Source organism: Canis lupus, chromosome 7, assembly GCF_011100685.1.
Source record: "Canis lupus familiaris isolate Mischka breed German Shepherd chromosome 7, alternate assembly UU_Cfam_GSD_1.0, whole genome shotgun sequence".
Classification (NCBI taxonomy): Eukaryota; Metazoa; Chordata; class Mammalia; order Carnivora; family Canidae; genus Canis; species Canis lupus.
This window is the reverse complement of record NC_049228.1, coordinates 30,665,787-30,693,529: the sequence shown is the minus strand read 5'-3', so window position 1 is coordinate 30,693,529 and position 27,743 is coordinate 30,665,787. Positions and strand designations below refer to the sequence as shown.

The window sequence follows — 27,743 nt, the reverse complement described above, 5'->3', positions numbered from 1 at the left end:
GCTGGGGCTGATCCAGGACATTTTTGTTGGCCCCAAATCAGTACTTTCTGGGCATTCTGGAATGAATGCAGCCTGTGGTAAGTCAGGTAGCAGGAGATGGCTTGAGTATGCAGTGCTTCCTGGGGAAGGACATGCTATGACAATGGATGGTTGGTGAGAAAGTGGCACAAAGAGCCTCATGTTACCTAGCCCCAACCAGTTGTGGGCCATGTACCCAACAAGCTCAAGCGGGAACGCTCATCTTCTCCCACCCCTATCTGAAATGTCTCACTTTCTCTTGGCAGGCCAATTTAGCTTTTGATCCAGCAGCCCTGCTACCGGGGGCCTCCCCCAAGAGTCCTGGGCTTAAGGCTGTGGTGTCACCATTCCAGAGCCCACCTTCCACCCCCAGCAGCCCCGGCGTGCGGCCTCAGGCCGGGGAGCCAGAGGAGGTGCCAGTTAGCTTTGACCAGCCTCCTGAAGGGAGCCACCTGCCTTGTTACAATAAGGTAATGTCTGGGTTCAAAGCACTGTGGCATGTATGTGGAAATGTAGGCTCTGGACAGTCCTCAATTATTTCTGCCATGATGTTGTCCTGGGGAAGGAAGGACATCTCTTCTTGCTAGTGATCTGTGACTGAGATGGCCCCTCTACCTGGCCTGCCTCTCTCATCTCCTCTCCCAGGAACTGTGCCATTCACCCAGAAGGCACACTTGGGAGATAGAGAGCTCTAGCCTTTGTGGAGAGAGGGCTGAGAATTCAGAACTGATCCCAGCTGCACAGATCATTGTGTCAAAAGTTGAAAACAAAATCTAAAGCCCTGATCAGTGATTCACACAGAGGGTGGGCAGGGTCAGTAGGACTCCAAAACACGCTGTTCTGGCTTGATGTAAACACATCTAAGTGTCCCAGTATGGGCTCAACTCATTCTTACTGCAGCTTGCCCCGTTTAAAGAGGATCCGAACTGTTCCGTTTGAAAAAGATGTACATAGGGCCTGTTTCTTTCATCAGATCCTCGGCCCTGCTATACACAGTAAGAATCAGAGGTACAATTGGATACAGCCCATGCAGGTGCTCAGCAAAGCTGGGCCAGAGCCAGGCAAGGGCCAACATAAAGGGATCTGATGCCAGGTAATGGCAAATGGAGAGAACTTTACAGGTATGGATGGAAAGGGGTGTCTTCTGGACCATTTCAGAAAATCCATGGGGAAAAAGGTCAAATGTGTAGAAACAGGAAGGACCCAAGGAAACAAACTGGTGCTAAGTCTTAAGCCTGCTGGCTGGGGATAGGGTGGAGACCCTCCAGCTCACGGTAAGCAGGGACGCCTGACAACTGAGAGGAACCCAGGCCAGAGCCTCCCCTTTTCACAAGGTGCTCTCTAGGGAGGTGGGGTCGGCAGGGAGGCGGGGCCACCCAGTTGTAATAACCGGATGGAGGCTTTAGCCTTCTGAGGCCAGCAGGGTGCAGGCAAAATTATTCCTGAACCTTGCTGACTGCGGGGGCAGGGCTAGACCTTGATAGCCTGCAGGGCTGGCCAAACTGTAGTCTCAGGAAAGAGCCCTTATATGGCAAGTATTCACTCGAAATTTCTGAGAAGGAACTAGGATCAACAAATACCAAAACATAAGCCAATGGGAAGATCAGATTTACAAAAATAAGATTTGAGTCTTATGAAATAAGATTTTTATCTACATATATAATTTTAAAAGACACACCATTTGAATAAAGTAGAGAATCCAAATAAACATCTCCACTGAACTTCTGGCAAAGTCCAGTGGGCCTAGATGAGGCCTGAGCGATCCTGAGATTCACACACTTACCAAACAGGAGATGATTTTCAGGCAGCTGGAGGCTCCTAAAGCAAGGCTTCTGTTCATGGTGGACCTGAGCCCAGGAAAGTGAAGGTGTTTCGCTGCACAGCTTTCCCAGGATTAGCCGGCTCTGGGGAGGGCTGGGAGGGCAGGCTGGGGAAGGGGACCAAGCCAGTTATTGGCTGTCCAGCTATGTGCCCATGAGGTCCCAGGCCATCTTCAGGCCCCTAATCCTCTTGTTTGTTGGGTTCACTCTTGTCAAAATATAATTTCCTAAATGTTAAAACATGACTCCTATGCAAAACAGAGAGACATTTTATGCAGTTTGTAAATTTGTGAAGAAACCTGTAAGATGGTAAACCTCATTCAAAGAACTAATTATTTATAGGCAACTGAAAAAAACAAATGTTAGGGGCTCCTGGGTAGCTCAATTGGTTAAGCATCTACGTTCAGCTCAGGTCATGATCCCCAGACTTGTCAGTCGTGAGATTGAGCCAGGAGCAAGGTTCCCTTCCCCTCAGCCTGCAGGCCTCTCTGCTTATGCACTTGCGCTCTCTCTTTCTCTCTCTCTGTCAAATAAATAAAACTCTTAAAAACACAAAACAAATATTAGAATTAAGTTGCTAAATTAGACACCACGCTGGTTAATGTCTTACAGGATAATAAAAGTGTAGGTTCTCTTTAGTGGATGGGAAGCATTTGCATCTTCAGGAGGTGAGGCAAAAAACGCACAGGTTACCCTTGTGATTTCACAGCCCTGGGGCTCTAGCCCAGGATACAAAGCACACAGGGGTCCCTTCTCATGGAAAATCAAATGACCCTTAAAGGCTGGCAGACAGAGCCGCCCTTCAGCCTGACACTGAAAGACATGTAGTCCCCCTCTGGAACTCTTTCACAGGTTGTGGATAATATCCCTTACCTCGTTCTTCCAGGTTCGGACGAGAGGCTCGATAAAAAGGCGCCCTCCCTCCAGGCGATTCCGAAGGTCTCAGTCAGACTGTGGGGAACTGGGAGATTACAGGGCCCCCGAGTCATCCCAGGAGAATGGTGCCAAGGAAGAGAACGGGGATGAGGTGTTCTCGTCCAAGAGCAAGGCCCCGGGGTCCCCTGCACCCAGCCAGGGGCCGGTGGGAGAGGAAGCAGGGAGGCCGCCCGAGTCCCAGGAGAAGCCTCCTCTGAGGAGGACGTCCAGCAGAACAGAGAAGCAGGAGGAGACGGGCAAGGCCCAGGACGAAGCCCAGCATCACCCGAAGGCCATGGGGGGCTCTGAAGAGGAGGCCGGCCCGCCTCCAGCTGCCAACGAGGCTGTCCCAGCAGCCCTTGCCTCCAGCCCAGAGGCAGCGAATGGGTGCGGGAGCCCCACAGAAGAAAAAGCCCCGGGAGAAAAGACAGAAGAGTCTGCAGAAGCGAAGGAGGAGAGGGCAGGAAATGAAGAGGATGAGCCCAGACAAGGTAGCCAAGGCACAGAGGTGCTGGAGGAGGAAGCTGTGGGGGAGGCCCCACCAGGCCCCACTGGAAGAGTGGAGGGCCACAGCAGTCCTGAGCAGGGGAGAGGCCAGGAGAAGGATGAAGAGGGGGCCTGTCAGGAGCCAGGTGGCCACCCCTGTGATGCAGCCCCTAAGACGGAGGTAAGTGGCCTCCACGGTCAGCTGAGGCAGGCAGGGCTGGGGTGGCATGTGCGTGCCCATCCTTCCTCACAAATTGGCTCTGGTGTGCAGGCACAAAGGCCCTGGCTTGAGACAGGCCGCTGTGGACAGTGAGGGACAGACAGACCATCCCTGTGCTGGCCTTCCCATGCACTCGGCGTCCTGGGGTACTCTGGGTGCATGTGGGTATCTGGCGCTCCTGAAGGCCCGGGAGGCAGGGCCCTGTACTCAGCTCAGAGATGGAGGGGGCACCTTGCCATCAACCCGGCCAGCAGGGGAGACCTGCAGCTCCTTAGGCATGCTAGAGGGCTGAGTGTGGCAGGAGCCAGGGCGTCCTCTGGGGGGAGCCCAGAGCACAAGCAAGGGAGACACAGTGAGTGTGGGTGTCTGTTTAGATCATCTACAGATTGCTAGTTATTCACCTCCTATGTTAGCTTGCGAGGGCTGCCAGAACAAATTACCACAGACTCGGTGGCTTAAAACCATAGAAATGTATTTTCTCACAATTCTGGAGGTCAGAACTCCAAAATCAAGGTGTTAGTAGGGTGGGTTCACTCTGGAGGGTCCCAGGGAAATCTGTCCCATGTCCATCCCCAAGCTTCTGATGACTGCTGGCAACCTCTGGAATCCTTCCTGGCCTCTTCCGGCTTCTGGTGGTTGTGGGCAAACATTGGCCTTCCCTGGGTTGTAGACACAGCACTGTGATCTCTGCCTCTGTCTCCATATGGTCTTTCCCTGGCTCTGTGTGTCTCAAAATCCGCCCCCTTTCTCTCATGAGGATACCAGTCACTGGATGTAGGACCCACTCCAAATCCAGAATCATCTCATCTTGAGATCTTGACATTTGCAAAGATCCCAGCTCCAAGTAAGGCCACATTCACAGGTCCTGGGGGTTAGGACTGACAAATCTTTTGGGGGTATTCAACCCACTGTGCCTCCCCAGCCCCTGTCCCACTGCTTCCCCGTGTACTCCAAATAAAATCCAAATGCTTCACGAGGCCCAGAATGAGAGGCCGCTGCCCACTTGTCCCTGACCCCTCCCTCCCCTCACTGTGCTTTAACCGTGCCTGTGGTTATTTTGTTCTTCAAATATACCAAAATCAGTCCTTGCACAGAGCTCTGTCCTGCTGTCCCCCACCTGGGACACTTCTCCTGATCTTCACGTGGCCACTTCCTACACATCCTTCAGATGTCCCTTGGGCCTGTGTTGATGACTTGATTCCTCTCCTGCACCATTCTACTCTGCCATCATGGTACATATCACTATTTGACATGCTCTTATATATTTTATTTTATCATCTCTCTCTACGCTTTTTCCCTCACTGCATCCCCAACACCTATCACTGAACTTGGAGTATTGTTGTTCAACAAATATATATTTGTTGAGTGAATGAATGCATTTTTAATAGAAGAGAGAAAATTTCTTGACCCACAGGAAATAATCTCTAATGATACAACTAGAGGTATAAGAAGGGCTGATGTGTTTAGGGGAGCTCGCTGAGCACCCTCACATTACTTCCACTTAAACTAGACTGGGGAGAAGAAAGTAGGAGTCCCAAAGACTCTTGAGGTATGAGTCTCTTCTGGTTGGGCTGCTGGGCAAAGATGCTTCATGTTTCTTCAATGCCATCCATCCTAAATGAGTGATCTAATCCCGTCAGCCTGGAGATCTCCACCAGATGTCCAGAAGGCAAACACATGCCTCAAATCCTCACTTTTTTCAAGGATGAAGCCACTGAGTCCACATCGTCACCTACCAGTAGCTACATCTTATTTTCAGGCTAGGAGCTGCCTGTCTTGCCAGAACTTCCCATCTCATTGGTGGCATCTTCTGGCCCTGAGGGTTTAAAAAGTTGAAAGGCTGATTCAGTAAGGGACCCCTGGGTGGCTCAGTGGTTGAGCATCTGCTTTTGGCTCAGGTTGTTATCCCAAGGTCCTGGGATCAAGTCCCGCACTGGGCTCCCTGCAGGGAGCCTACTTCTCCCTCTGCCTCAGTTTCTGTCTCTGTGTCTCTCATGAATAAATAAATAAAATCTTCAAAAAAAAAAAAAGTAGCAACTTAAAAAATATAAAAACTTTTTTTAAAAATTTAATTGAAGGGATCCCTGGGTGGCGCAGCGGTTTAGCGCCTGCCTTTAGCCCAGGGCGCGATCCTGGAGACCCGGGATCGAATCCCATGTCGGGCTCCCGGTGCATGGAGTCTGCCTAAGTCTCTGCCTCTCTCTCTCTCTCTCTCTCTCTCTCTCTCTCTCTGTGACTATCATAAATAAATAAAAATTTTAAAAAAATTTTAATTGAAAAAAAAAAGAGGGCAGCCCGGTTGGCTCAGAGGTTTAGTGCTGCCTTCAGTCCAGGGCGTGATCCTGGAGACCCAGGATCGAGTCCCATATTGGGTTCCCTGCATGGAGCCTGCTTGTGTCTCTGCCTCTCTCTCTCTCTCTCTCTCTCTCTCTCTGTGAGTGTCTCTCATGAATAAATAAATAAAATCTTTTTAAAAAAATTTTTAAAAAGAAAAAGAAATCCCTTTCTCCCACAGCTGATGAGATACCACCTTCTCTTGAGTCTCCTTCTGCCTTTGTCACTCCATTTACTTCCCCCTGCTGGTTACCTGGGCAGGTCCCTGCACCTCAGTTCTGGACCTTCTGTTCTCACTTCTCTTGGGACCACACTTCCCTGCTTTCCCTCTTCAGCACCCCTCTAGCTCTGGGCTGTCTCGAGCCTGCGGGAGGGGTGGCGGGGACCTGGTCTGTGGCTGCCACTGCAGTGCTGTCCTGCACCTTCATGGCCCTCTTACCCGTGACCTACCGTGTCTTTCTGTATTAATCCACCGAGCTAAGCCCCTCTCCCTCCACCTTCTCTGCTAAGGTTCACAAAGCCATGAAATTCACAAAGCCATGCTGCCTGGATGAGCTGATTATGAACTCTTACCAACGGGGCTGAGCCACATCCATCTTCCCTGCTGCCTGGGCACCCTTTCCCTGCACATCTATCACCTGTTTTCACCCACGTTCCTCAGTTCCTCCTCCTTCATCCCCTCCTGCTCTGCAAATGACTTCATCTCCTATGTGACTGAAAGGAAGAGCAGCCAGGGTGCCACCAGCCTCATCCTCTCAAAGTATGAACCCGAGGACAGGTCCCTTCTTGACAGGACAAACCCCCATCTACTGTGATCTGGCTTCCCCCAACTACCATTTTCTGGACATTTTTACAGAACATTTATGGAAGTTGTCTGTGCATTTTAAGTGCGAGATTACACTAAGGATTTCACATCCAACATGCACTCTTCCATGTTCTAGCTCCTCACTGGCTCACACCCTTCTGCCTACAGACCTTGCTCAGTCCTCTCCAGGAGGGAAGGAAAATCCCCCAAGTCTGCCCCTCCCCCCACACCCATCACTGTCTCCCTTTGTTTCTCCTTGCGATGCGCTCTTCACTATGCTTTGAGGCTCACAAGTGCCTCCCTGCTACCAAAGACTGAGCATCCTCGCCTTTGTGAGGGGCTGACATTGGCATCCCACCCCTGAAGCTACCTGCCACCCGTAGTTTCCATCTTGCGACTGTCCAGGCAACTTCCCTCCCTCCCTGCCCCCTAAAGAATTGCTGCCACACTCTGACCATGGCAGTCTCGCCTGGCCCCCACTGCCACGCTCCAGCCATCAGGTTTTGTAAATGATTCCTAAAGTTGCACCTCAGCGTCAGCCACTGGATCACTCCTGACTGCTTAGCACCTGCCTGGCCCTAGTCCTGGCCACACACCAATGGCCCTCTGCACTTGGATGCCTGCCAGTCCCACAAATTCAAAATCAAACTCGTCCCACTTGCTCTGTTTCTTCACTTGTATTCACCTGAAACCCCACATTCCTTTGTTATCCTTACCCATCTCTGCTAATGAGATGCTCCTATTTCTTCTACTTCCCTGCCTCCTCAGCCCCCAGGTCTCAGTGTTGTTCCCAGGTAGAGCCTTTCACTCTCCCTCCTGTACTGTCTCCCCTGCTGTGACCCCCTCCCATGGTATCTCTATAATCATGACTCACTCCTAATGGAATTCCTGGTCTCCAGATCCACCCTATACATAACACCAAATTCATCTTCCAGAAAATGACATCTCAGTGTGTGCTTTCCTACCCCTTTGACACTACTCTTTGGAAAATTGAGTTCATGGCTTCTTGGCCTTTTTGTTAAGATCAAGTCGAAAAAAAAAATATCAAGTGGAAAATCGAGTTCACCCTCCTCCCCATGCAGAACTTCCCCCACCCTCTCCTTCTCCCCCATCATGGGGCTCAAGACTCCAGCCAACACCCATCGTTTCACAAGAGGCAACACATCTTCCCACCATCCCACCATCCCCTCCACCAGAAATGCCTGCACCCCCAAGCAAGATCACACTCACTGCTGCCTGGAAATGGTCTCACCCCATCTCTGTCCTCCACAGGCCTTCCCCAACTGCCCCAATGAGAAACATCCACAGTGGCTCATGCACCTCCTCACCTTCAGTATAGTGCGGTTGGGTGGCCCACAGTACATGCCACCTGATGCTGTGGGTACATTGCTAAAGGTCCCTGTTTCCCAACCAGGGAACTCATGGGCCTAGTGCAGCCTCAGCCCAGAAGGGCTAAACGCCATTCAAGGGATGAATGTTGAATAAATAGCTCTTTTTCTGTCCTTTTACTAAAGTACCCATCTTCTTTTTTTGATTATTTGTGTTCTTTTTCCACTTTCATGCTACTAAAGATTCTCGAGCAGCAGAACAGGAAGATGAAATTGAGTGGGAATGAATCAGTAGGTAAGAAGCTAGGGCACGGAGGACCTTGGAAGCCAGGCAGCAAGGAATGGGCAATGCCATCTACCAGTTGATTGGCTCAAGCTCAATCTCTGGTCCCTGGTTTTAAATCCCAACTCCCTTACTACCTAGATGGGGAAAGTCATTGACCTTTCTGTGCTTTAATTGCCCCACTTGCAGAACAGAGCTAATAGAAGTACCTAACTCATCTTGCTTTTGTGAGGAATAAATGAGTTGATGCATGTGAAAAGCTACATCATTATTATTACCATCACCTCTACTAGTGTTACAGTCCTGGCTGGATCTGGCATCTCCAAGGAGATCTGCTGAGTGTCAGGATTCCCTCACCCTCTTGCAAACTCATTCTTTTCCTTCTGTGTTCACAGGACCCCTGTCCAGGACACTAAAATGTGAAGAACTTGTGCCTAGTGACAAGGCTGCTGGAGATATCACTTTAGAAGGCGCAGCAACAAGAGTAGCAGCAAACAAAGCCATCGCCAAAGCAGAATTCGTGGAGGGTATGGAGGCAGCCTGAAGACACCCACTGTGTTGTTTCCTGGTCTCCACACAGAATATTCCCTTGCTAACAAGGATCAGTCAGAGAACAGCAGCCTTTAATCAGCTTGAGTTTGTGTCACTTGATGGACTTGGTTTTAAAAAAAAAAAAAAAACTTATTTAAAACAGTTTGCTGTGGTGACAGCTCCCAGGAATACTGGTCAACCTGGATCCTACCCACAACCACCTGTCCCTGTGGCTGACCTCGGAACTGGATTCTGATTTTGCTTCTCAAATTTTGTTTGTGTAAAGCAAGAGCCTCTTTAATGTTCTGAAGTTTTTATGATTCTCAGATGTAAGTAAAAACTAATTTCAGGTGGCTAGAAACAGAAAATAGTGTTGCTGAAAATATAAATCCCGTAAGTTACAGAAGGCCTTAAATTGTATCAAGACCCTGAGACAACCTCTCAGCTTTGTCCAAATTTGAACTGGGCAGCCGATTTTTAAAACATTGGACTGAAAAAAAAAAAAACAAAAACATTGGACTGGAAAAGATACTTATTGCAACATTAACAAATATGTATCTGTTCCAGCAATAGGAGCTGTCCCTGTTCAGGAGTTTTGTAGTCCATGGTACACGGGGAGGTGACAGGCTCAGCCCACACCCTCTTCCCAGGGAGGAGGTGGAGGCAGGGAGTGAGTGAGTCTCCCACAGAAGCAGATGTCAAGGTGTCAAGGCTCTGCATGCTGCACGTCCTCATCCTGAAAGCAGAGCAAGGATACCTAAACAATGCCTGCTCTCTGATTTATCCTGGAAGGGTGAAATTTGCACTTCCAGAAGGAATTCCTTGAGCAGAGAGTAAGAGGTTTCCTGGGAGGTGCTTGAGAGCCTTGTGTTTTAAAAGGTACATAACAAAAAAACATCCTTCCTAGGTTCCCTGGGAAGCTGCTCTTGAATCAAAGCCCAGGCTCCCTTTCAACTCTGAGGAGGGGGTTGGGTCTTCAGTCTGTTTTCTCACTCCAGAACCCCCACTCTCCATTCTCATTCCCCTCCTCCCACTTTAAAGTTCTGTGTGGGAAGTGGGCTTTGCAAGGAACCAGGGCCTGACTACCTATTCTTTGACTCATTTCCTCTTCCCTCTTGATGCAATGATGTTAATCCCAATGAATGTTGAATCTTTAGGGTTGGTTCTTATCCAGATCTGAATATTGCAGTGTCTCATTGTGCTGATGCGGCAGATGGAGCGGTTGTTTTTCTGGAGGTCTGTTAGACCACTTCCTACCGTGACTTCAGAAAATAGTCTCCCAGACAAAAAGGCCTTATGTCACTGCTGGTACCTCCATGTTCTCATCCCATTATGGTTTTCCTAAGTCCGGGATGGTGTTAATATTTGGGATATATTTTTTTCTTCAGAACTTTTTAAATACACGCATCTTCTAAAACCTGTAACTTAGTCAAGCCCAGTATTATTAAGTTTTATGTTTCAGCCGAATTTGGGAGATATGTGTGTTTCAGTTATTTTGAAGTCTATATAATGCATATCTATCTATCCATCCACCCATCCATCTACATCTATCCTTCATCTCTCTATCTATCAACGGAGATGTGTACCCCCCTAAACAATACATGATTTTATTTACATCTGTCTTTGGGTTGTTTATAAACACACACACACACACTTATTCCGGCCAGAGTTTAGTGAATGTGTGCATGATTGTGAGCGTATGTGACAGATAGGGGACATCTGCCACTTTACTTGAAAAGGAATGGAACAGAAAGCATGGGATGTAGATGTGAAGATAAAATCACTTTTTTAAAGCATTTATTTATTCATGAGAGACACACAGAGAGAGGCAGAGACACAGGCAGAGGGAGAAGCAGGCTCCCTGCGAGGAGCCCGATGCAGGACTTGATCCCAGGATCACACCCGAGCCAAAGGCAGATGTTCAACCACTGAGCCACCCAGGTGCCCCAATAAAATTACTTTTCGTCTGGAGGCGCGACACCTTACAGTAGCAGATAGGTAAAGAACAGTAGAAAATGCCAAAAATATGATGCTGATGGAGCAGGTGTAATGGGTCAAAAGAGTTTCCCATCTGCCCAGTTCCCTAGTAGTCACGCTATTGGGTCTATTTTATGAAAAAAACAGAGGTCCTGTTCCCAGGGGTTGCTGTGAGTGATGGAGGCTCCTGGCAGGGAATTCATGAAGAGCCAGGACTGTTCTGGCTCCTGCTACAGTCCAGTTTATCACTCTCCTTTCCTGAAGCAACCACGATTATGCATTGCATTTGCAAATCTGGGATTTCAAGATTGGGAATCAAAGAAATCCATTTGTGTCTTAGGCAGCACAAAGTCATCACCATGCCAGGAAGACCTTTCATTTAGGCCTCCCTAATAGGCTTGAAAGAAAGCACAGATCCTTCACAGCTACAAGGCTAAAGAGAAGAGTCAGAGTCATTCCTCCTTTATCTACGTCATCCGGCTTGAATTTCAAACTTCTCCAGAAAGGGAGCTAGGAAAAAAACAAAACCAAAAACAAAAACAAAAACAAAAACCTGGGTACTTTGAAGGGAAAAGCCAGTATTTAGTAGGTGCCTATTATACTGCTTCAGCTGCCTTTAGAGCCAGGTAGTCTGATGATCACAGGAAGCCCAGGGGCTTCAGAATCCACTCTCCTCACCAGAACACTGAGCTCACCCAGAACAAAGCTCAGTTTGCCATACCTGTTTGGGCCTGTGACCGGTCAACTGACACACAATAAATATATGTCCAATAAAGGGATAAATTAGTGGACAGCAACCAATTCATCATCTTCTCTTGATCAGATACTCTTGGGAGTGTAACAGTTTAGCACAGTGAATGAGGATCTTTAGTTGCTGATGAAAGAAACCCAACTCGACCTGGCTGATGAAAAACAGAAAACTATCTATCTATGAGTATCTTTCTCTCTCTCCCTATAAACTAAATAATATAAATTAAAAATCCATGAATAGACCTAAATATAACACTCAAGCAATTTGAAAAACCTCTCCTTGCTCTTAGTCTCTGCTTTCCTTTGTGTTGGCCATATTCCCAAGCAAGCTCTTCACAGCCTGTAAACCCAATGGAAAGAGCTTATTCTTTTCCAACCACTGGGAAAAAGTCCTGCAAAGGCTTTCTGTACACCCTGTGTGGATCACCTGTTCATACCTGAACCAGTGCTTATGACCAAGGAGTTGCGGGGATCAATTGGCCAGGCCTGGGTCATGTGACCTCCGGAGCAGGGCTCTCCGCAAGCCAATCCTGTACAATCTGCAAGGACTGAATGGGAACAATGGGTGTCAAATAGGGTACTGTTACCAAATGAAACTATGCTGGGTAGGCAAAAAACAAAACACTGTTAACAGATGTGTCCGACAGGGTAATCCCAGACACACCAAACTACTATTCCATTGCTTACTAAAACATTACATTTTGTTTGAACCCCTCTAATCAACTTGTGCTCTATGGACAAGGTAAAAATAGTATGAACAGAATGCTTCCATTTGATATATGATCAGGTGACTTCTGAAGATACCAAGAGCACAGAGACGATGCAAGCGCTACTCAAATAAAGTAGAATTTGTTTTCATAAGCCACCCATGAATATCAGTCTCATGATTTCATGTATACAGGGCTTGTCCAGAGCTAACCTGGAGCTCCACGAGGGTATAGTTGATGTTTTCATTGTCTGTACCGTTCTTCATTATGCACAGTGCCCCATGCATTATAGGTGCTCCATAAATATTTGTTACGTAATGAATGATTAAATTGATTTCAGAGCTGGAATAGATTATTTCCAATATTGATCACTGCCTAACACCTCCCTCATCTGATACCAAATGCCTGAAAAGTCATAATTAGCAACTATTTCCACTGGCTTCGGTCTTCTTTCCCAATCAAAATGCATGTCGTGAGAGAAGCAATATTTTAAGTTTTCCTGATCATCACATCTTGGGTTGAGTTGATTCTTGAAATACTTCCCAGAGGCATTGAAAAAAGAAGAGCAAAGTATAGAAGTCTAAAGGGCAGGAGACACCATTTTCTGATTTCCCAGCCTTGCTTGGGGGTAACTAGACTCCCACTCAGCCCAGTGATGTCCTGACCAGAGTGGGGATGGTTGCTGAGAAGAGTTTTATTCCAGCTCTGCCCTCAAATCCCAGGAGAGCTGTGAGAATTCCGGAGAGGCTCCACTGTGGTCAAATGGGGCAGGAAACTGTGGTTCTTTGAGACTCCACGGAGGGGGAAGAGACAATGTGTATGATTTATGCTTCTCAGTGAAAAGGGAGCCATGAGGGTAAAACTATCTCCCTCAAAAACTAGAGCATAAAGACTTCTTACTCCTTCTAATCCTGGAAAGTTGTGGGCTTCTCCATGGGAGCCACAGCACGCTGGTCCTGGCACTGCCAGGGAGGTGCTAAGAGGGAAACAGGATGCAGAAGGAAGGGGTTGAAATGAGCAAGAGTGCCCGTTGGCACATTTCTGTGAATAATGACGCTGGCCCTTCGGGGTGTAGTTTTACATAAAAATTTGAGAAAATTATTTGAATTTAGGCAAACCTGTAATGTCAGTTATCACACTTCTCAACTACTTCCTTTTAAGAGAATGAGTGCACTGGATTGCACTTTAGTCAGCATTCAAAAACAAGACTCTAGAATGATTATATATGGTTGGTACTCAAAAAAAAAAAAAAAAAGAAAAAAGAAAAAAAGTAAGAACTTCAATACCAGTCACTACAGTTGGGCTGTCGAAGGAACCCACAGGTGCAGGATGCTGCAGTCACTTCCCCATCATGGCTGTACTTGTCCCCTCAGGAGTGACCATTACAGCTTTACTGATGGCCTCTGGAAGCAGCTGGGCTGAAAAGGCAAAAGGGCCTGCTTTGTATTGCCTCTGATTCTGTGTCTCTTTTCTTCTACCAAGCACAAAGAAACACAGGGTTCTTAAAGTGTGATTTAAAGATGTTAATTATCTTTATTTTTTCTTCTCCTTTATTTAAGATTTTATTTATTTATTCAGGAGAGACACAGAGAGAGGCAGAGATATAGGCACAGGGAGAAGCAGGCTCCTCACAGGGAGCCCGATGTGGGACTCAATCCCCAGACTCAGAATCATGCCTTGAGCCAAAGGCAGACGCCCAACCACTGAGCCACCCAGGCATCCCTAGATTTTCTTCTTATAAAAGCAATACATCAGGGATCCCTGGGTGGCGCAGCGGTTTGGCGCCTGCCTTTGGCCCAGGGTGCGATCCTGGAGACCCGGGATCGAATCCCACGTCGGGCTCCCGGTGCATGGAGCCTGCTTCTCCCTCTGCCTATGTCTCTGCTTCTCTCTCTCTGTGTGACTATAATAAATAAATAAATAAAAATTAAAAAAAAAAAGCAATACATCAATAAAATAAAAAAAGCAGTACATCTTATTTTACAAAATTTGTGGAGGAAAAGAAAATTAAGTACAAAAATATTTATAATTCCACTACCTAGAAATAGCTGGTATTAAAATTTTGTGGATTTTTTTCTAGGTTTTTTTTTTTTTTTTAGTTTTTTAATCTGTATATATATATTTGTTTTAATTCTTGCTTGTTACAAAATTAAACTCTCACTACATGTACTTGTGCATCTTTCTTTTTTGTAACAAACTACCATGAGCCTGTCTTCATAAATAATCACGCTTCTGATCGTGAAAACTACACACGTTTGTCCTTTGTAGCCAATAACAGCCAGAACGAGACCAAGTCTGGATAAAACAGAAGGACAATAAGATCCCCTGATGGAAATGGTGTTCTAGCAGAAAGTAGTTCTTGGGATGCCTGGGTGGCTCAGTGGTTGAGCATCTGCCTTCGGCTCAGGGAGTGATCTCTGGGTCCTGGGATCTAGTTCAGCATCAGGCTCCCTGCTTGGAGCCTGCTTCTCCCTCTGCCTGTGTCTCTGCCTGTGTCTCTGTCTCTCATGAATAAATAAATAAAATCTAAAAAAAAAAAAAAAAAAAAAAGGAAGTGGTTCTTTTCACAATCTTGGCCTTGGACTTCTATCACCTTAGGACTTCAGGCACTCTCAAAATTTAAATCAAGAGAAAACTTTTGAATGAAAAAAGAAAGGGCTGATGCTGCTCCAAAGATTCATTTCTGATGATTCAGGGGCTGCAAAATTCAGAGGAAGGCATGAGACAGACCTCAGAAAAAGAATCATTGAGGGAAACCACGTAGAAATGTTTTTAGTAAAAAGTAGCTGAAGCTATTACAGGACATTGAACTGGAGTCTGGAAAAAGACACACATTTTCAATCAGATTCAAGTTTCTGTTTGGATCAGGACATGGCTTGCGGTGGTGAAGCAAATCTGCCAGTTCTGACAACTGGGGTGGCCTGAAAGTCAGTTAGTGCCTAACTTCATGAGCAGCCCTGAGTCTAGTCTTGTGTGCCAAGTCAGCAGGAAGGGTTCTCTGAATGGTGACCCATGCGATTAAATTGTATTCTCACTTCCAAAAAGACCAATAACCATATCATGTCAGAACAAAGTCTGCACCACTTAGGTCTAGGTTGAGTCTGAATGCAGTAGCATGCAAACATCAGTATAAAATAGGAACTAGAGTGATTGTTAAAGCCATTTACAGTTTCAAGGCATGAACCCTGACATCATCCCAGAGTTATTCTAATCACCTCCTAATGCACCTACTCTAATTTCGTCATCCTCCTCTCATACATCTGACCCAAGTCAAAATTATCTTCAGTCATACTTTTAACATTACCACCATTCTCCAAAGCATTGATGCCACCAGATCCATTTAATAAAATTAAAATATTAAGGCATGGATTGAAATGTTGGACAGCACTTATGTAGCTTACAGGAAAATAAGAATACTGTGCTGTTGTACTGTCTTGATGGGACAGGATGGTCCTCACAAACAACTTGAGGAGAAAGCAGGCATGGGAAGTTTAATAACATCACTGCGAGTGTCACCCGCAGGGGTGAGAAGCCTCCAGCCTTGTCATCCCTGGGGGCGTCAGGGCGAGTGAGGGGGTGGGCAGCGGTGAGCCTGTGGTCTCAAGCAGAGGGCAAAGCAGGTTGCTCAGGACTGTGCTGAGAGCTCCTCCCGCCCCACGCCCACCCCGGAACCCACTGCATCCCCAACCTGGTCTCTCAAACTACAAAAGGGTGAGCTCAAAGCACTATTTAGCTCAGAAACTTTGGTTCAGTAGAAGGAAGAAAAGTGGTCTCAGACAAGGAGAAGGTGTCTCTAAAAGTTTGACGTGCAACCAAAGCAAATAGAGGGATTGACCCCCCCTCAGCCACGTCCTCCCACTCCAGGGAGCAGCAGGGCTCCGGGATCTCTACGAGTCTGGATTTCGTTTTTCAGGCTTTGTTCTTTGATCTGAGGTGTTTTCCCTTGTATGCCCTCCGCCCCTCCCGCCAAGGGCGTGAGCTCGGTCCCGACCTTGCCCTTCCGTCACTGCCAGAGACCCCAGGAGCCAGCGAGCCTCAGGAGCAAGGGGGCGGGGCGAAGCAGAGGGAGCGGGGCGGGGCTAAGAGGAGGGGCGGGGCTAGGCGGAGGGGCGGGGCTAAGCAGAGGGGCGGGGCGAGGCGGGGGCGCAGAGGGAGGCCCCTCCAGCCGCAGCGCGGGGCACTCGCACCGGGGCCCTCCCTGCTCCGGCAGCCGCGGGGGCCCCGGTCGCCCCCGCCCCACTCGCCGCCCCTTCCGAAGTCTTCCTCGCGCGTGACCCCAAGCGAGCTACCTGACGTGTGGGACCTGCGTTCCCTCCGCGAAGGGAGGCCGGTAGCTCCTAGGGTACGACGTCAGGAATATCCAATGAGCTCCGTACCCGGGCGGACGGTCCCATAACGAATGTTGGGAAAGGTCGCTCTCACCCCTCGTCCGGGGGTTCTTCCCGCCCGCTCCACCCGCCTTCAGCCGCGGCTCCCGGCCGAGGGCGCGCACCCGGGGCTGAGCGCAGGCGGACGGGGCCCCTCGCTACCGGCGAGCCCCGGGCGCGGCGCGGGCTGGTCCGACTCCGACCGGCCCCGCACCCCGGAGTGCGCGGCGAGAGGGGCTCCGGGGCCCACGCCTGGTTGTGTGCGCGGTCCAGGCGGCGGGAGAAGGGTCCCCGGTCGGGTCGGGCGAGGAGCGCGGCGTGAGGCGGGGCGACGCTGAAGGGAGGCGCCGGGAGCCGCTCTGCCGAGAGTGGCTCGTTGGTCTAGGGGTATGATTCTCGCTTCGGGTGCGAGAGGTCCCGGGTTCAAATCCCGGACGAGCCCAGGCTTTTCTTTCTCTCCACACCTTAAACTTATTTTTTCGCCCCCACACAGCCCATTTAGGGTTTCTATGACGCCAACCACTGTGGTGCCTTGAGCTTGAATGTTGATTCCCCTGATTTTACAGCGAGCAACCCAAATGGGATCATTTCGGACCGTTCGGCCTCTGTGCGCAGAGAGCAGGGCAGGAGAACCGCTGTACCCTTAAAGCACAGGCGCTAGGGACAGAGAGGAGCCTCGTGCGGAGTCCTGCCCCGTCGCACCCCCCCCCCCCCCCCCGCACGTGGGCAGGGTGCCGGCGCCCAGGGGTCGGGGCCGGGGGCGCGCGGGGCCCTGCCGACGCCCAGCCCCGGCCTGCGGCGGGACGTGCGCGGAAAGCGGCGGGAGGTAAACCACACCTGCGGGCGACCGAGAACGGAACGCTGCGTCCCTTGCACACGCGCGCGACTCCGGAACGAGCAGTGGTGGGGACCGCATTTCCAGAGTATCACAAACTTTCTACGTTTTCACGTTGTCTTCTAATGGCATTTGGGTGTACAGTGCTCAAAAGTTCAACTTTGTGTTTTGCATGGACACATATTTAGTACGTATTCAAAAATTAATTCTTTCAGAAATCTTTAATTCGTCAAGGGGAAAAAAAGAGGGCTCGTCCGGGATTTGAACCCGGGACCTCTCGCACCCTAAGCGAGAATCATACCCCTAGACCAACGAGCCGGCGTGACTTCTGTTCTCCCCGCCATGCTAAAGGAAGGTGATCAACTTAGTCTGGCGCCCCCAAGTGGTTATTCATATATTGTGTTTATGTCCACTTATTTCTGTCTTCTATATTGGCTTTATGTTTTCTTTCTCTTTTTTACTTTTTACCTTTACGAATCTGATACAGAAAAAAATAACTGTCTCATTACCAGTGTAATATATTTACCCTTTATTTCAACAGCCCTAATTCAGTTTATATTCATGGCTAATAAATTGCAGGATGTCTGTGCTAATGTCCCTGTGGCAGGTAAATTCCAGACTCTCTCCCTTATTGAGTTCTGGACGTTGCATTTCCCAAAAATAGTAAAATTTTTTGCTTCTTGTCTATACTTTTTATATTAGTGCTCAAGGCCCCACTTTTCCAGCCTGTGAATTCCCATCTTTGTGTTTTTACTCAAACTCTTCAGCTGGAAAATCTCTTTTCCTCTTGGATGAATCCCAAATTCTAACCCTCCCAGAGAAAGATCCTTTAACATATTAAATTTTTTTGTGATATATAATTGGCATGCGGTCTTATTTCCTCTAATCATAATTTATTGGAGGACAAGACACCAACATGAATCCTGAAATCTGTATAATTGGCAACTAAACGTATAATTCATTATGATTGGTGTCCAATTGCCCCAATATCTTTACTGCACAGCTTGTTTACTGTATTTTACGTTCTTAAATACTTGATATTTAAGTTTATGCTAATAAAGCTGGCCCTCAGTAAATGACTGCAATTAGTTTCGAGTTCCTTAACACTACAAATTTTGGTACTTGGACAGTTAGTTAAGTGTGAACTCTCAAAAACAACTAACCAGATCAGCATCAACAAATAGAGGGGTGGCTAATCCTAAATAGACTTACTTACTTATTTTGCTTCATATCAGTTTATTAATTCATCTGATTGCTCATTCATTAAACAAACTTCAGAAGCACTATATACCGGTCACTGAATTGTCAACTTCCCTCCTATGGTTTGACACTAGCAAATTATAGTTTTGGAGCTCTCACATTCTCCACCCTTCTGTTTTATTTGAAACCGTCCTGACTTGAGTGTTGAGTTCTTCTTAGGGCTCAAGGCAAGGAGAAAAGAATACCCTTTAAAATGTTAATTAGTTCTAGATGCCAGCTCACTTTATTCATCAAAACTGAACTGGAAAAAATGTGCCCTGGACACAAGAAGTTTATATTTCTCAGGAGAATGAGGAAACTAAGAAATATAACTTGTAAGTTAAAATAATTGTAACCACTTCGTATTTCTGAAAACCTTACCTTCTACAGTTACTAAGAGGTCTCTATGCTCTCCTTTCCCTCTTGACTTTACTATAGCTATTATCATTTTTAGGGCTTTTTTTTTTTCTCCTACTGCTCTCTAGTGATTGAAAAATAGTTTGTCTATTACTCTTCAGGCTCCATTAGAGTATCTCATTTGCCGCTCACAAAACTCCGGATATCAATTGCCTAACTCATGGTGAGAAACATCTCTCTGCCAGTAAAGGAATGCCTGTGACCCTCTCCAGGGCAAATCCTTCCTGTGGTACGCAGATAGTTGCAGCATGTAAGGAGACAGAGGAACTCAAAGAACATTTTATCCCATTCACAGTGAATGAAGAAGCCTGGTGACATCTACTTTTACTGACCCCATTATTCGTGTTCCCACAACTTGGTGCCCGGAAACAGCAGAGACACTAGAATTCTAATTTTCAAATTTTCAGTATTTTCTGGCAAAAATGCAACCTTTCTCCTGACTTCAGCCATTCTGTCAATAGAAATGTTAATGAAATTGGGGTTCCTGGGTGGCTCAGTCAGTTCAGCGATCTGCCTTCTGCTAGGGTCGCGGTCCCAGCATCCTGGGATCTAGCCCCAAATAGGGCTCCCTCTTCAGTGGGGGGTTTGTTTCTCCCTCTCCCTCTGCCTCTCCCCACCTTGTGCTCTCTCACTTGTCTTCTCTCTCAATAAGTAAATTAAAAAAAAAATTTTTTTAAAGAATGTTACTGAAATTGATTTAACTTCAGGAAAACTTTTTCATGGTGGCCTGGAATTCATCTTTGAGTCTGTCTGATATTTATTCATTAATAGTCAAATTCTCAGTGTTCCAGGAACTTCTTGCAATTGCTACCCACAGATCACAGCGTTCCAATTCCTGCGGCCACAGATTTTAGAAGACAAGGAGGAAAGGAATGCCAGTGAGATTACAGGCGGGTAGGGGAGAGAATTGTGCCACAATCACAAAGATCTGTTTGAAATTTTGGTGCCTGTCACCCTCTTTCTTTTTTTTTTTTTTTTTGTCACCCTCTTTCTACTTTGTCCATTAATTCCAGCTCTAGAAAATTCTGCCCTTATATATTTGCCAGCACTTATGCTCCTGAGTGCCCTTCATCTCTATTAAGAGAAGACATTAAGCCCTGAGATGTTCCCAAGGCAAACCCCTCCTTGCTACTGCATTTATTGTGCACTGCATGAGAAAGGAAGTCTGTGAGGCAATGGGCCTGTGTTGATGAAAACTGCTATCAGGAGGCCCTGACACATAATTTTTTCTTATTATTGATGCTGTGAGGAAAATTCTCGGGAAGCCGCTGCTTTTCAGAGGCAGCTGTCCATTAAAAGGACCCTTCTGACCTCATTGGAAGTCTCCAGTTGATTCCGATTGTATTATCTGGACAGCATGAGCCGGAAAAGGGGAGTTTCCAGGAGGAAGAAAAGGTTTGTGAAGAGGGACTTTTGCTGAGTGAGGATCTCGGGCTAATAATAATGATTGGAATCCAAAGGATTTGCGTTTTTTTTGTTTTTCGCTTGTTTGTTTTCCCATTTACTCTCTGCAGCAGGATCAGGAACTACAAACTTGCATGATGTTTTTAAATTTGCAACTTCTCTAGATTAATTTAATAAATATGAATTCATCTTTTCATCCAAAATAAAAATGTATTGAGCATCTGCTTTGTGCATGCTGAATATACTTGTGAACAAAACAGAAACAGTCCCTGCCCTGGTGGAGCATACATTTTAGTGAGAGGAGACAGACAAATAATGAAGTGATTTGTATAGGGAGGGTTTGCAATTTGAACAGGGTGGGGAGGATAGGCCTCTTCACGAAGATAACACAGGAGCAAGAGCTGCAAGGGGAGGAAGGTGTGAATCATGTAGAAGCCATATCTGGAAGAACCAAATGGGTAGAGGGGAGAGCCAGCGCAAGCCCCCAGAGACATGTGTGTACCTGAAGCATTCCAGAGACAGTGATAAGGACAGTGTATCTGAGAGGAGAGGGCAAGGGTGAGAATAACAGATGAGCATTCCTAAGTGCCGGGCTCGATCTTAGGCCTTGGGAAAACAGAAAACTGTATGGCAAGTCCCTCTCGAGTCCCTCAGGAGGAGGGAGTCCCTCCCATTTTACATGGGAGACAGACAAGTGAATAGATAATAGCAACCAAATGCTGATATAATAGTAACATTTATCAAGAACTTATCACCTCATACATTATTCTCAACTGTGTTGCAAAGACCTTGAGAGATGAATCCCAATTTAAAGCCTAAAGATGATTTGTTAGGAATCTAAATGAGTACAGAGGTGTACCAGGTGAGAGTGGTCAAGCCTACATGGCAGTGTGGGGAGATATTAGAGACTGCAGGGGAACTTTCTAGGGGAATTCAACCCTCCAGTTACATTCTGAAAGATGAGAAGATAAATGTTGACCTTCAAGGGGCAGAGGGAGGCCTAAAGCGTGGGGAAGCAGTGGGAAAAGAGCCCTGTAGGCGCAGGGGGCCCCAGCATTAGAATCTTAAAACTGAAGGCAGGTTTGGTTGTGCGGCTGGAGTGTGGGGTGAAGGGCATAAGGCAGGGGCTCACAGAAGCAGCTTGCAGGGATATGTGTCCCACTCAAGCTGCTCCAACTTCATGTAAGGGCAATGAGGACCCAATGAAAAGCCCCCAGTAGGGAGTAGATGGGAAATTCATTCTGTCCATATTCTGGCAGTTGTGGAAGTTGTGAAAATATCTCAGCTGTTACAGGGGACATGGAAAGTCCAGCCCCTTGCAAAATACCTCACACTCAGGTATTCTTGCTTGTTTTCTCTGGACTGGTTTTCCTACCTGCAGGGGGTCCATGCAGGTATGGGGGACTGGAGAAGATCCGAAGATCCCCAGGGAGATGCAAGGGGAGAAGCTGGCTGGGGCCTGAAGCTAGGGAACCAAGAGGTGCTCAGTCTGGGAATAGCCATATCTGGGTGTCATCCAGGAGTCCCTAGGGAGGCCCAATAGCAACCAATGCCAGACTGACCAAGCCCTCTGACTCTTCCAAGAAAATGATGCTTCCTTTACATCAAATACTTGAAGGGAAGGACATTCTACTGACATGAGACTGATGGTCCAATGTTTCTGGTGGAGCACCTTGCAGGTTCCAGGTAGTCCTTCTGAGGTTTCCTGGGGCTGCAGACCCCGGCAGCCAGCTGCCTTCTGGTTGTCCGTGGGGTGCTGTCAGCATTTTAAGCTCTGTTCATGGTCCAGCTTGTCAGCTGTCCTCGCAGACCAGCTTCTCTTCCTTGGCTTTTAGTTCTGGTTGTCTGGTAGCATCATTTTCCACTCAGGCTAGAATTGGAGGTCACATCTGTCTTTCTGAATTCTTTTCTCTTGATCAGACTTCCCACCCAATTGATACTCAGTCCTGTTGCTCTCTTACTGAAATTTTTTGGAAATCTTTTTTAAAAAAAGAAAGACCACCTCAAATTCTACATCCTTTGTGCATCTTTCCCACACACCAATTGGGCCAGGGGCTCTCAGAAGAGGAAGGTATGTGTGTTGGAGGTATATCAGTCAGAGAAACTTGTAGCATTACATGGGACTTTGAGAGCTAATGTCCTTGTTGGTCTTGGGTTTTACCTTTATTTGCCCTTCTCTTCAAGGATTTTAAAAAATTTAGCACCTGTTTGTCTACAGCGGTAGATTATGTGCTTCTTTAGAGAAAAGTCTAGGTGTTCTACATCTATAACACATAGTAGTCACTTAACACTTTGTATTCTATCCAACCTATGATACATTCCAGGCACATTTCTTAAGGATCTTGCTGAGAAAAATAGGGCACAATGGTTGTCATGCTTTTTTCATTTTCTCTCCCTACTCCTAATGATTAAGAGTTTGCTTACGAGGCTAGTAGGCTAAAACAGCAAAAATATCAATTTGTCTAAAATTGACTTCAGACAGAACCCTGAAATGAGAGGGTTACATTTGGGTGTTCTCCAGACTCTTCCCCTACTCTTGTCCAAATGGTCTACATTTTGTTCCTTCCTTGACTCTACCGGCCTCCCACCTGGATTTTTCCCTTTCTTCGCTCGCTCTCATCCTGTCCCTCCCCCTGGTGTGCCTTTTGCAGGGTGTTCTCATAAGGACACTTCCAAACCCTCTTCAGCATTCACCGGGCAACCAGTGAGTGAGCAGGGGACACACTCTGGGCCCAGGTAGCCAAGCTGAGCAGAGTCAGCCAAGGCACTTCAGGACCAGGAATTTCCCATTCCAATTTTAATCGACACATCAAGGGACATTTTGTCCGCAAAAGCAAAACAAACTAAAAAGCACATTCATTTGTGTTCCAGGTAGTAGGTAAGAGGCCCCAGTCCAGCCTTTCTTAAGCCGAAAAAAGGACTCACTCCTAAAAGGAGATTGGGGCAAGATGGAGACTTCATTTCAAGCTGGCTGATTTCTCAAATTGCAACACATAAATTACCTAGTCCAGGCGAAGGACAAGCCTTGCAAGCGGCAAGGCGGGAGATGTGTTCCATGTGGACGACTGAATCATCCCATCGTCATTCTCATTTTTTTTTTTTTCCCCCTTTGTAAAGGGAGCGCTGCTTTTTCTTTAGGTGAGGCTCCGAGAAACCTAGAAGGGCTGACACCGAGGCGAGAACGGAGCCGGCAAAGAGGAGGGACTATGGAGGGATCTGCGGGACTGGACCTCCGAGGCAGAGGAGACGGCGGCCGGTCCGCGGGACAGGCGGACCCCCAGGCGGGCAGAGCGCCCGGCGGCAGGAGCCCAGCCCTCGGGAGACCCCGGCCTCCAGCGCCCGGAGAAGGAGCCTGGGTGGGACCGGGGGGCCGGGCCCTCCGGACGGGGGGTGATGGACAGGCGGCGTCCTCCAATGGCGTCCTCCCGAGGCCGCGGGGCGGGCCAATGAGCGGGCCGCGGGGGCGGGCGCGGGCGCGGGGCGGGGACTGCCGCGGGGGCCAGCGGCGGGGAGCGCGGCGTGGAGGTGCCAGCGGGCGCGGGCGCGGGCGCGGGCGCGGGCGCGGGCGGCTGCAGCAGCGAGGCCGAGGTTCCTCCCGCGAGCCGAGCGGGGTGCAGTGGGGCCGGCGGCCCAGAGGCGCGGCGGCGGCGGCGGCGGCGGCGGCGTTGGGAGGACGATGGCAGCACTCGCGGGAGCCGCGGCCGTGCTTGCAGCCGCAGCCCGCAGGCGCTGGCCGTGGCTGGTGCTGGCGGCGGTGCTCGGGCTGTGTGAGTGATGCGGACGCCGCGGCCGGGGCGGCGGGGCGGCGGGGCCTCCCGGGGCCGGCGCCCTCCCCCTCCTCCTCCTCCTCGCGGCGGCCGCCGAGGCGGGGAGGGGGCGCGGCCTGCGCGCTCCGGGGCCTGGAGGGCGCGCGCGGTTGGGGAGCGCCTGGTTTTCCTTCTTCCCGGTCCCTGCGTGTGCGGGAGGAGGGGCGAGCTCCCCACCTTGCTCCCTCCTGGGGGCGCTGCCGGGTGGCTGCCTGGAGCCTGCGCGGGGTCGCCCGCCTTCCCCGCCTGTGCCCCGGGGGTGCCCCGGCCCGCTGGATTCCGGTTCGGGAACCCGGGGTTCCCGACCTTTCCCACCTCAGGAAGGCGGCGGAGGAAGGAAGGTCGCAGGGTTTGCTTTCGCAGGGCCTTTGTTGGCTTGTGTCCTCGTTCTAAACGCACGTCCTCTTTGAGCCTGTAAACTCCATTTCGAATGCTCTCCAGTGCATTTTGTAAGCCTCCGGGATCGAGGAGTCCTGCAATCTCCTGGGTCTCGCCTCTAGCCGCCGAGCACCCATACCGACAGTACATCTGCATTACTTCTGGGTTGCACTGGGAATAGCACTGAAATGACCGGGCTTAAAAAGAATTTGGTCAAATCCCTAATGATTCCAGACAGAGTCACCACGGTTTGACAAGACACCAGACATTAAAAAGCTCATTTTTCCTTTTTTTTTTTTTTTCTAAATGACCTTTCTTTCTTGCCAAATTTCATGGGTCAACTTAAGGTAAACCTCAGGCTCGATTTATTGCATTGGATGAGTTGTTTTATGGACATCTGAAGTGGTGTTGGCCATAGGACATTGTGCTGTTCAAAGCCGAGGACTTGTTGCTGTTTCAGAGTGCGGTTAAGTAATGGCTATAAAGAAGGCCAACTCCTAAGAAACCACGTAGACTTTTTCCTTTCTTTTGTTTCCCAAAATGTCAGTTGCATCACAGTGGCTGAATACAAGTTTACTCAGTAATTTCTCTCATAGAAAAGTCCTTAGTGTAGTCTTTGGGACCAGGAAAACTATTATTTAACCGGTGATTCCAGAGGTGGTGAGGTGTAAAGGTAAAAGCCCTCACCTTCTAGAGGTTGACAGATGAAGATATACGGTGTTTACATAAGTCAGAGTCTATTCTGTATAAATGTCTGTTCTGAGGGAAAAAAGGTTAAAAGTTTCTTGTTGGTGATGGTGCCAGTATTTGTGTTTTAAGTTAACCGGTAGGAAATAGCCTAAACATAAGGTTTATGAGAAATCTTGTGTGTGTCAGACAGAATAATTAGGAAAGTTCAGACATTGCTACTGACTCTAGGTCCTAGAAGCAGCAGAACTGACATACTGAATATTAATGGATATTAATATGAAAAGACCATCAGAATAATAACTACAAACACCTTGGATGGGCCCGGCTCTTCAGTAAGGAAAAATGAATGTTGACAGATGAAAATCAGCCACTAATGCTACTGCTTAATTTTGGGAAACTATCAAATGCTTCCTCTTGCCAAATTGTCTTTTCCTGGTTGTGGATAGTGTCTATAGCAGTCCACTTTGATAGAAGACCTTCCTGAATTTGATCCAGATACAGTTATTCAGCAAACATTGATTAAGCACCTTGTAAGTATTACAATGCACCAAACATACTTGGGAAGGATGGTCCCTGCTCTCCTGTAACTCACGGTTCAGCGGGAGAAGCACCCTGCACTAAGTCATATAAAAAGTCATTTGATGGTGGTGTGCTGTGAGAGCTTGAAGAAGGGCCATCATCTCAGACTGGAGTTGAGGGCCTGGAGGAAGGGATGCTTAAGCTGAGTAGGCACTGGGCAAGGAAACAGTAGGAGCAGAGTCCTGAATAGACCTGTTCTTACATAGGTAGGTCAGTGTGGTGGGAGATAGGTGTGTGCGGTGGGAGGGAGATGGGGGCAGTGGAGGTGGGGGAGCCAGCCAAAGGCATTAACTCACAAAGGACCTTGTAAGGCTGGTTTTTTATCCTGAGGACTTGGGGAAGCTGGTGAAGGATTTCTTTCTGGAGATGTGAAGAATGGATTGGAGGGGTGGGAGACTGAAGAAACCGGAGAGGGCTATTGTCATAATCCAGAGGTGGAGGATGAGGGGCTGAGTTAAAGCAGTGGGATATGAAGAGAGGACATGCCCGTGAGCTAGTTAGAAAGTACATTTGATAGGGCTTGGAAACGGATTTGCTGTGGCCTTGAAAGAGGAATGAAAGATAATCCTAATGTTTGGGACTTGGGAAATGGCCTATTTTTGGCAAGTGGGGCTTTTCACAGGTGAACGTGGGATTGAGGGAATAGTGTATGAGGAAGATGATGATGACGATGAAGTTACTTTTGGGTATGTTGAATTTCAGATACTGCTGAGACATCCTAACAAAGGTGGGCAGAAGACAGTAGGATAGATGGTTCTGGAGATGAGAAAGTTCTAGTTGGAACTGCAGATTTGGAATGCATCATGTAGATAGTAGTTAAAGCTACCATTGCTTGGATGAGGTCACCAATAGAGACCTGTAGAGAGTGTATTGAAGGAAATAGGAGGGCCAAGGACAGAGCCCTGGGGTATACGGAACCTGAGAAGGAGGTCTGATGAGTAAAGGAAGAACTGGAAGAATGCTGTCTTTGAAACCAAGAGATAATGAAGTTTTAAGCAAGAGGGAGTGGTGAAGAGTATAAGAAGACATTAAATATGATGAGGATTAGTTGGATTTGGCAATTGTCAGGTCTGTGGTCCCCCATAAATAGAAATGAACACACAATATATGAAGAATAAATTTCAGTAATTTGCGCTGACCATTTTATTTTTTTAAGATTTTATTTATTTCTTCATGAGAGACACAGAGAGAGAGGCAGAGACACAGGGAGAAGTAGGCTCCATACTGGGAACCTGATGCGGGACTTGATCCCAGGTCTCCAGGATCAGGCCCTGGGCGGAAGGCAGGCCCTAAACCGCTGAGCCACCCAGGGATCCCCTGCGCCGCCCATTTTAGTAAATGGCACCAACATGCATCTTGTTGCTCAACGCAGAAGCCTAGGATCCACCCTTGATTCCTCCCTGTCTTTCATCTAGCCCCACATCCAACATGTTCTGTCCCTCTGTAAAATGCATTTGGAATTTGCCCACTAGTTTTCTCTTAGCGGTCCATTCTTAGCATTTTAGTCAGATTCACCCAGCTGGTCTTCCCGTTCCTCTATCCTGCCTCTTTTCAAAAACTTTTTATTTTTTATTTTTTAAAGATTTTATTTATTCATGAGAGACACACAAAGAGAGAGAAGGAGAGGCAGAGACACAGGCAAAGAGAGAAGCAGGCTCCATGCAGGGAGCCCGAAGTGGGACTCAATCCTGATCGTCTCAATCCTGTTGTAGCCTCATTCATGCCTTGGGCTGAAGGCGGCGCTAAACCGCTGAGCCACCCAGGTGTTCCTTAAAAACTTTTAAAAAAAGATTTTATTTATTTGAGAGAGGGCTCACGTGAGTAGTGGAAGGGGGAGGGGCAGAGGGCGAACCA

The 27,743-nt window shown here is 48.0% G+C and overlaps 2 protein-coding genes, 1 long non-coding RNA gene and 2 other non-coding genes across 10 annotated transcripts in view; 3 read left to right on the top strand and 2 right to left on the bottom strand.

Annotated features, from left to right (window-relative positions):
• The window catches only part of RCSD1 (RCSD domain containing 1), a 96,955-nt gene extending 86,599 nt beyond the window's left edge, over window positions 1-10,356 (top strand). For all 5 annotated transcript variants that reach the window (XM_038542638.1, XM_038542640.1, XM_038542639.1 and 2 more), the window contains 3 exons: window positions 285-488; window positions 2,725-3,420; window positions 8,605-10,356. In XM_038542638.1, coding sequence (XP_038398566.1) covers window positions 285-488; window positions 2,725-3,420; window positions 8,605-8,625 — 921 coding nt within the window. In that variant the 3' untranslated portion in view covers window positions 8,626-10,356. The remainder of the gene's footprint in view (window positions 1-284; window positions 489-2,724; window positions 3,421-8,604) is intronic.
• Window positions 3,928-16,610, bottom strand: LOC111096673. 2 transcript variants are annotated; one of them, XR_005362146.1, is made up of 4 exons: window positions 16,464-16,610; window positions 13,461-13,592; window positions 11,905-12,015; window positions 3,928-5,275 (listed from the first exon to the last, which is right to left on the bottom strand). It is a non-coding gene; the product is annotated as an uncharacterized LOC111096673 (long non-coding RNA). The 2 variants fall into 2 exon arrangements; XR_005362145.1 differs by lacking the exon at window positions 3,928-5,275 and adding an exon at window positions 10,574-11,227.
• Window positions 16,611-16,911: 301 nt separating this feature from the next.
• On the top strand, window positions 16,912-16,983 carry TRNAP-CGG. Its single transcript has one exon. It is a non-coding gene; the product is annotated as a tRNA-Pro (tRNA).
• A 639-nt stretch (window positions 16,984-17,622) lies between these two features.
• On the bottom strand, window positions 17,623-17,694 carry TRNAP-AGG. The gene has a single exon. It is a non-coding gene; the product is annotated as a tRNA-Pro (tRNA).
• Window positions 17,695-23,642: 5,948 nt separating this feature from the next.
• The window catches only part of MPZL1 (myelin protein zero like 1), a 71,204-nt gene continuing 67,103 nt past the window's right edge, over window positions 23,643-27,743 (top strand). Inside the window, exons 1-2 of the mRNA XM_038541800.1 lie at window positions 23,643-23,792; window positions 23,867-24,203. Coding sequence (XP_038397728.1) covers window positions 23,643-23,792; window positions 23,867-24,203 — 487 coding nt within the window. The remainder of the gene's footprint in view (window positions 23,793-23,866; window positions 24,204-27,743) is intronic.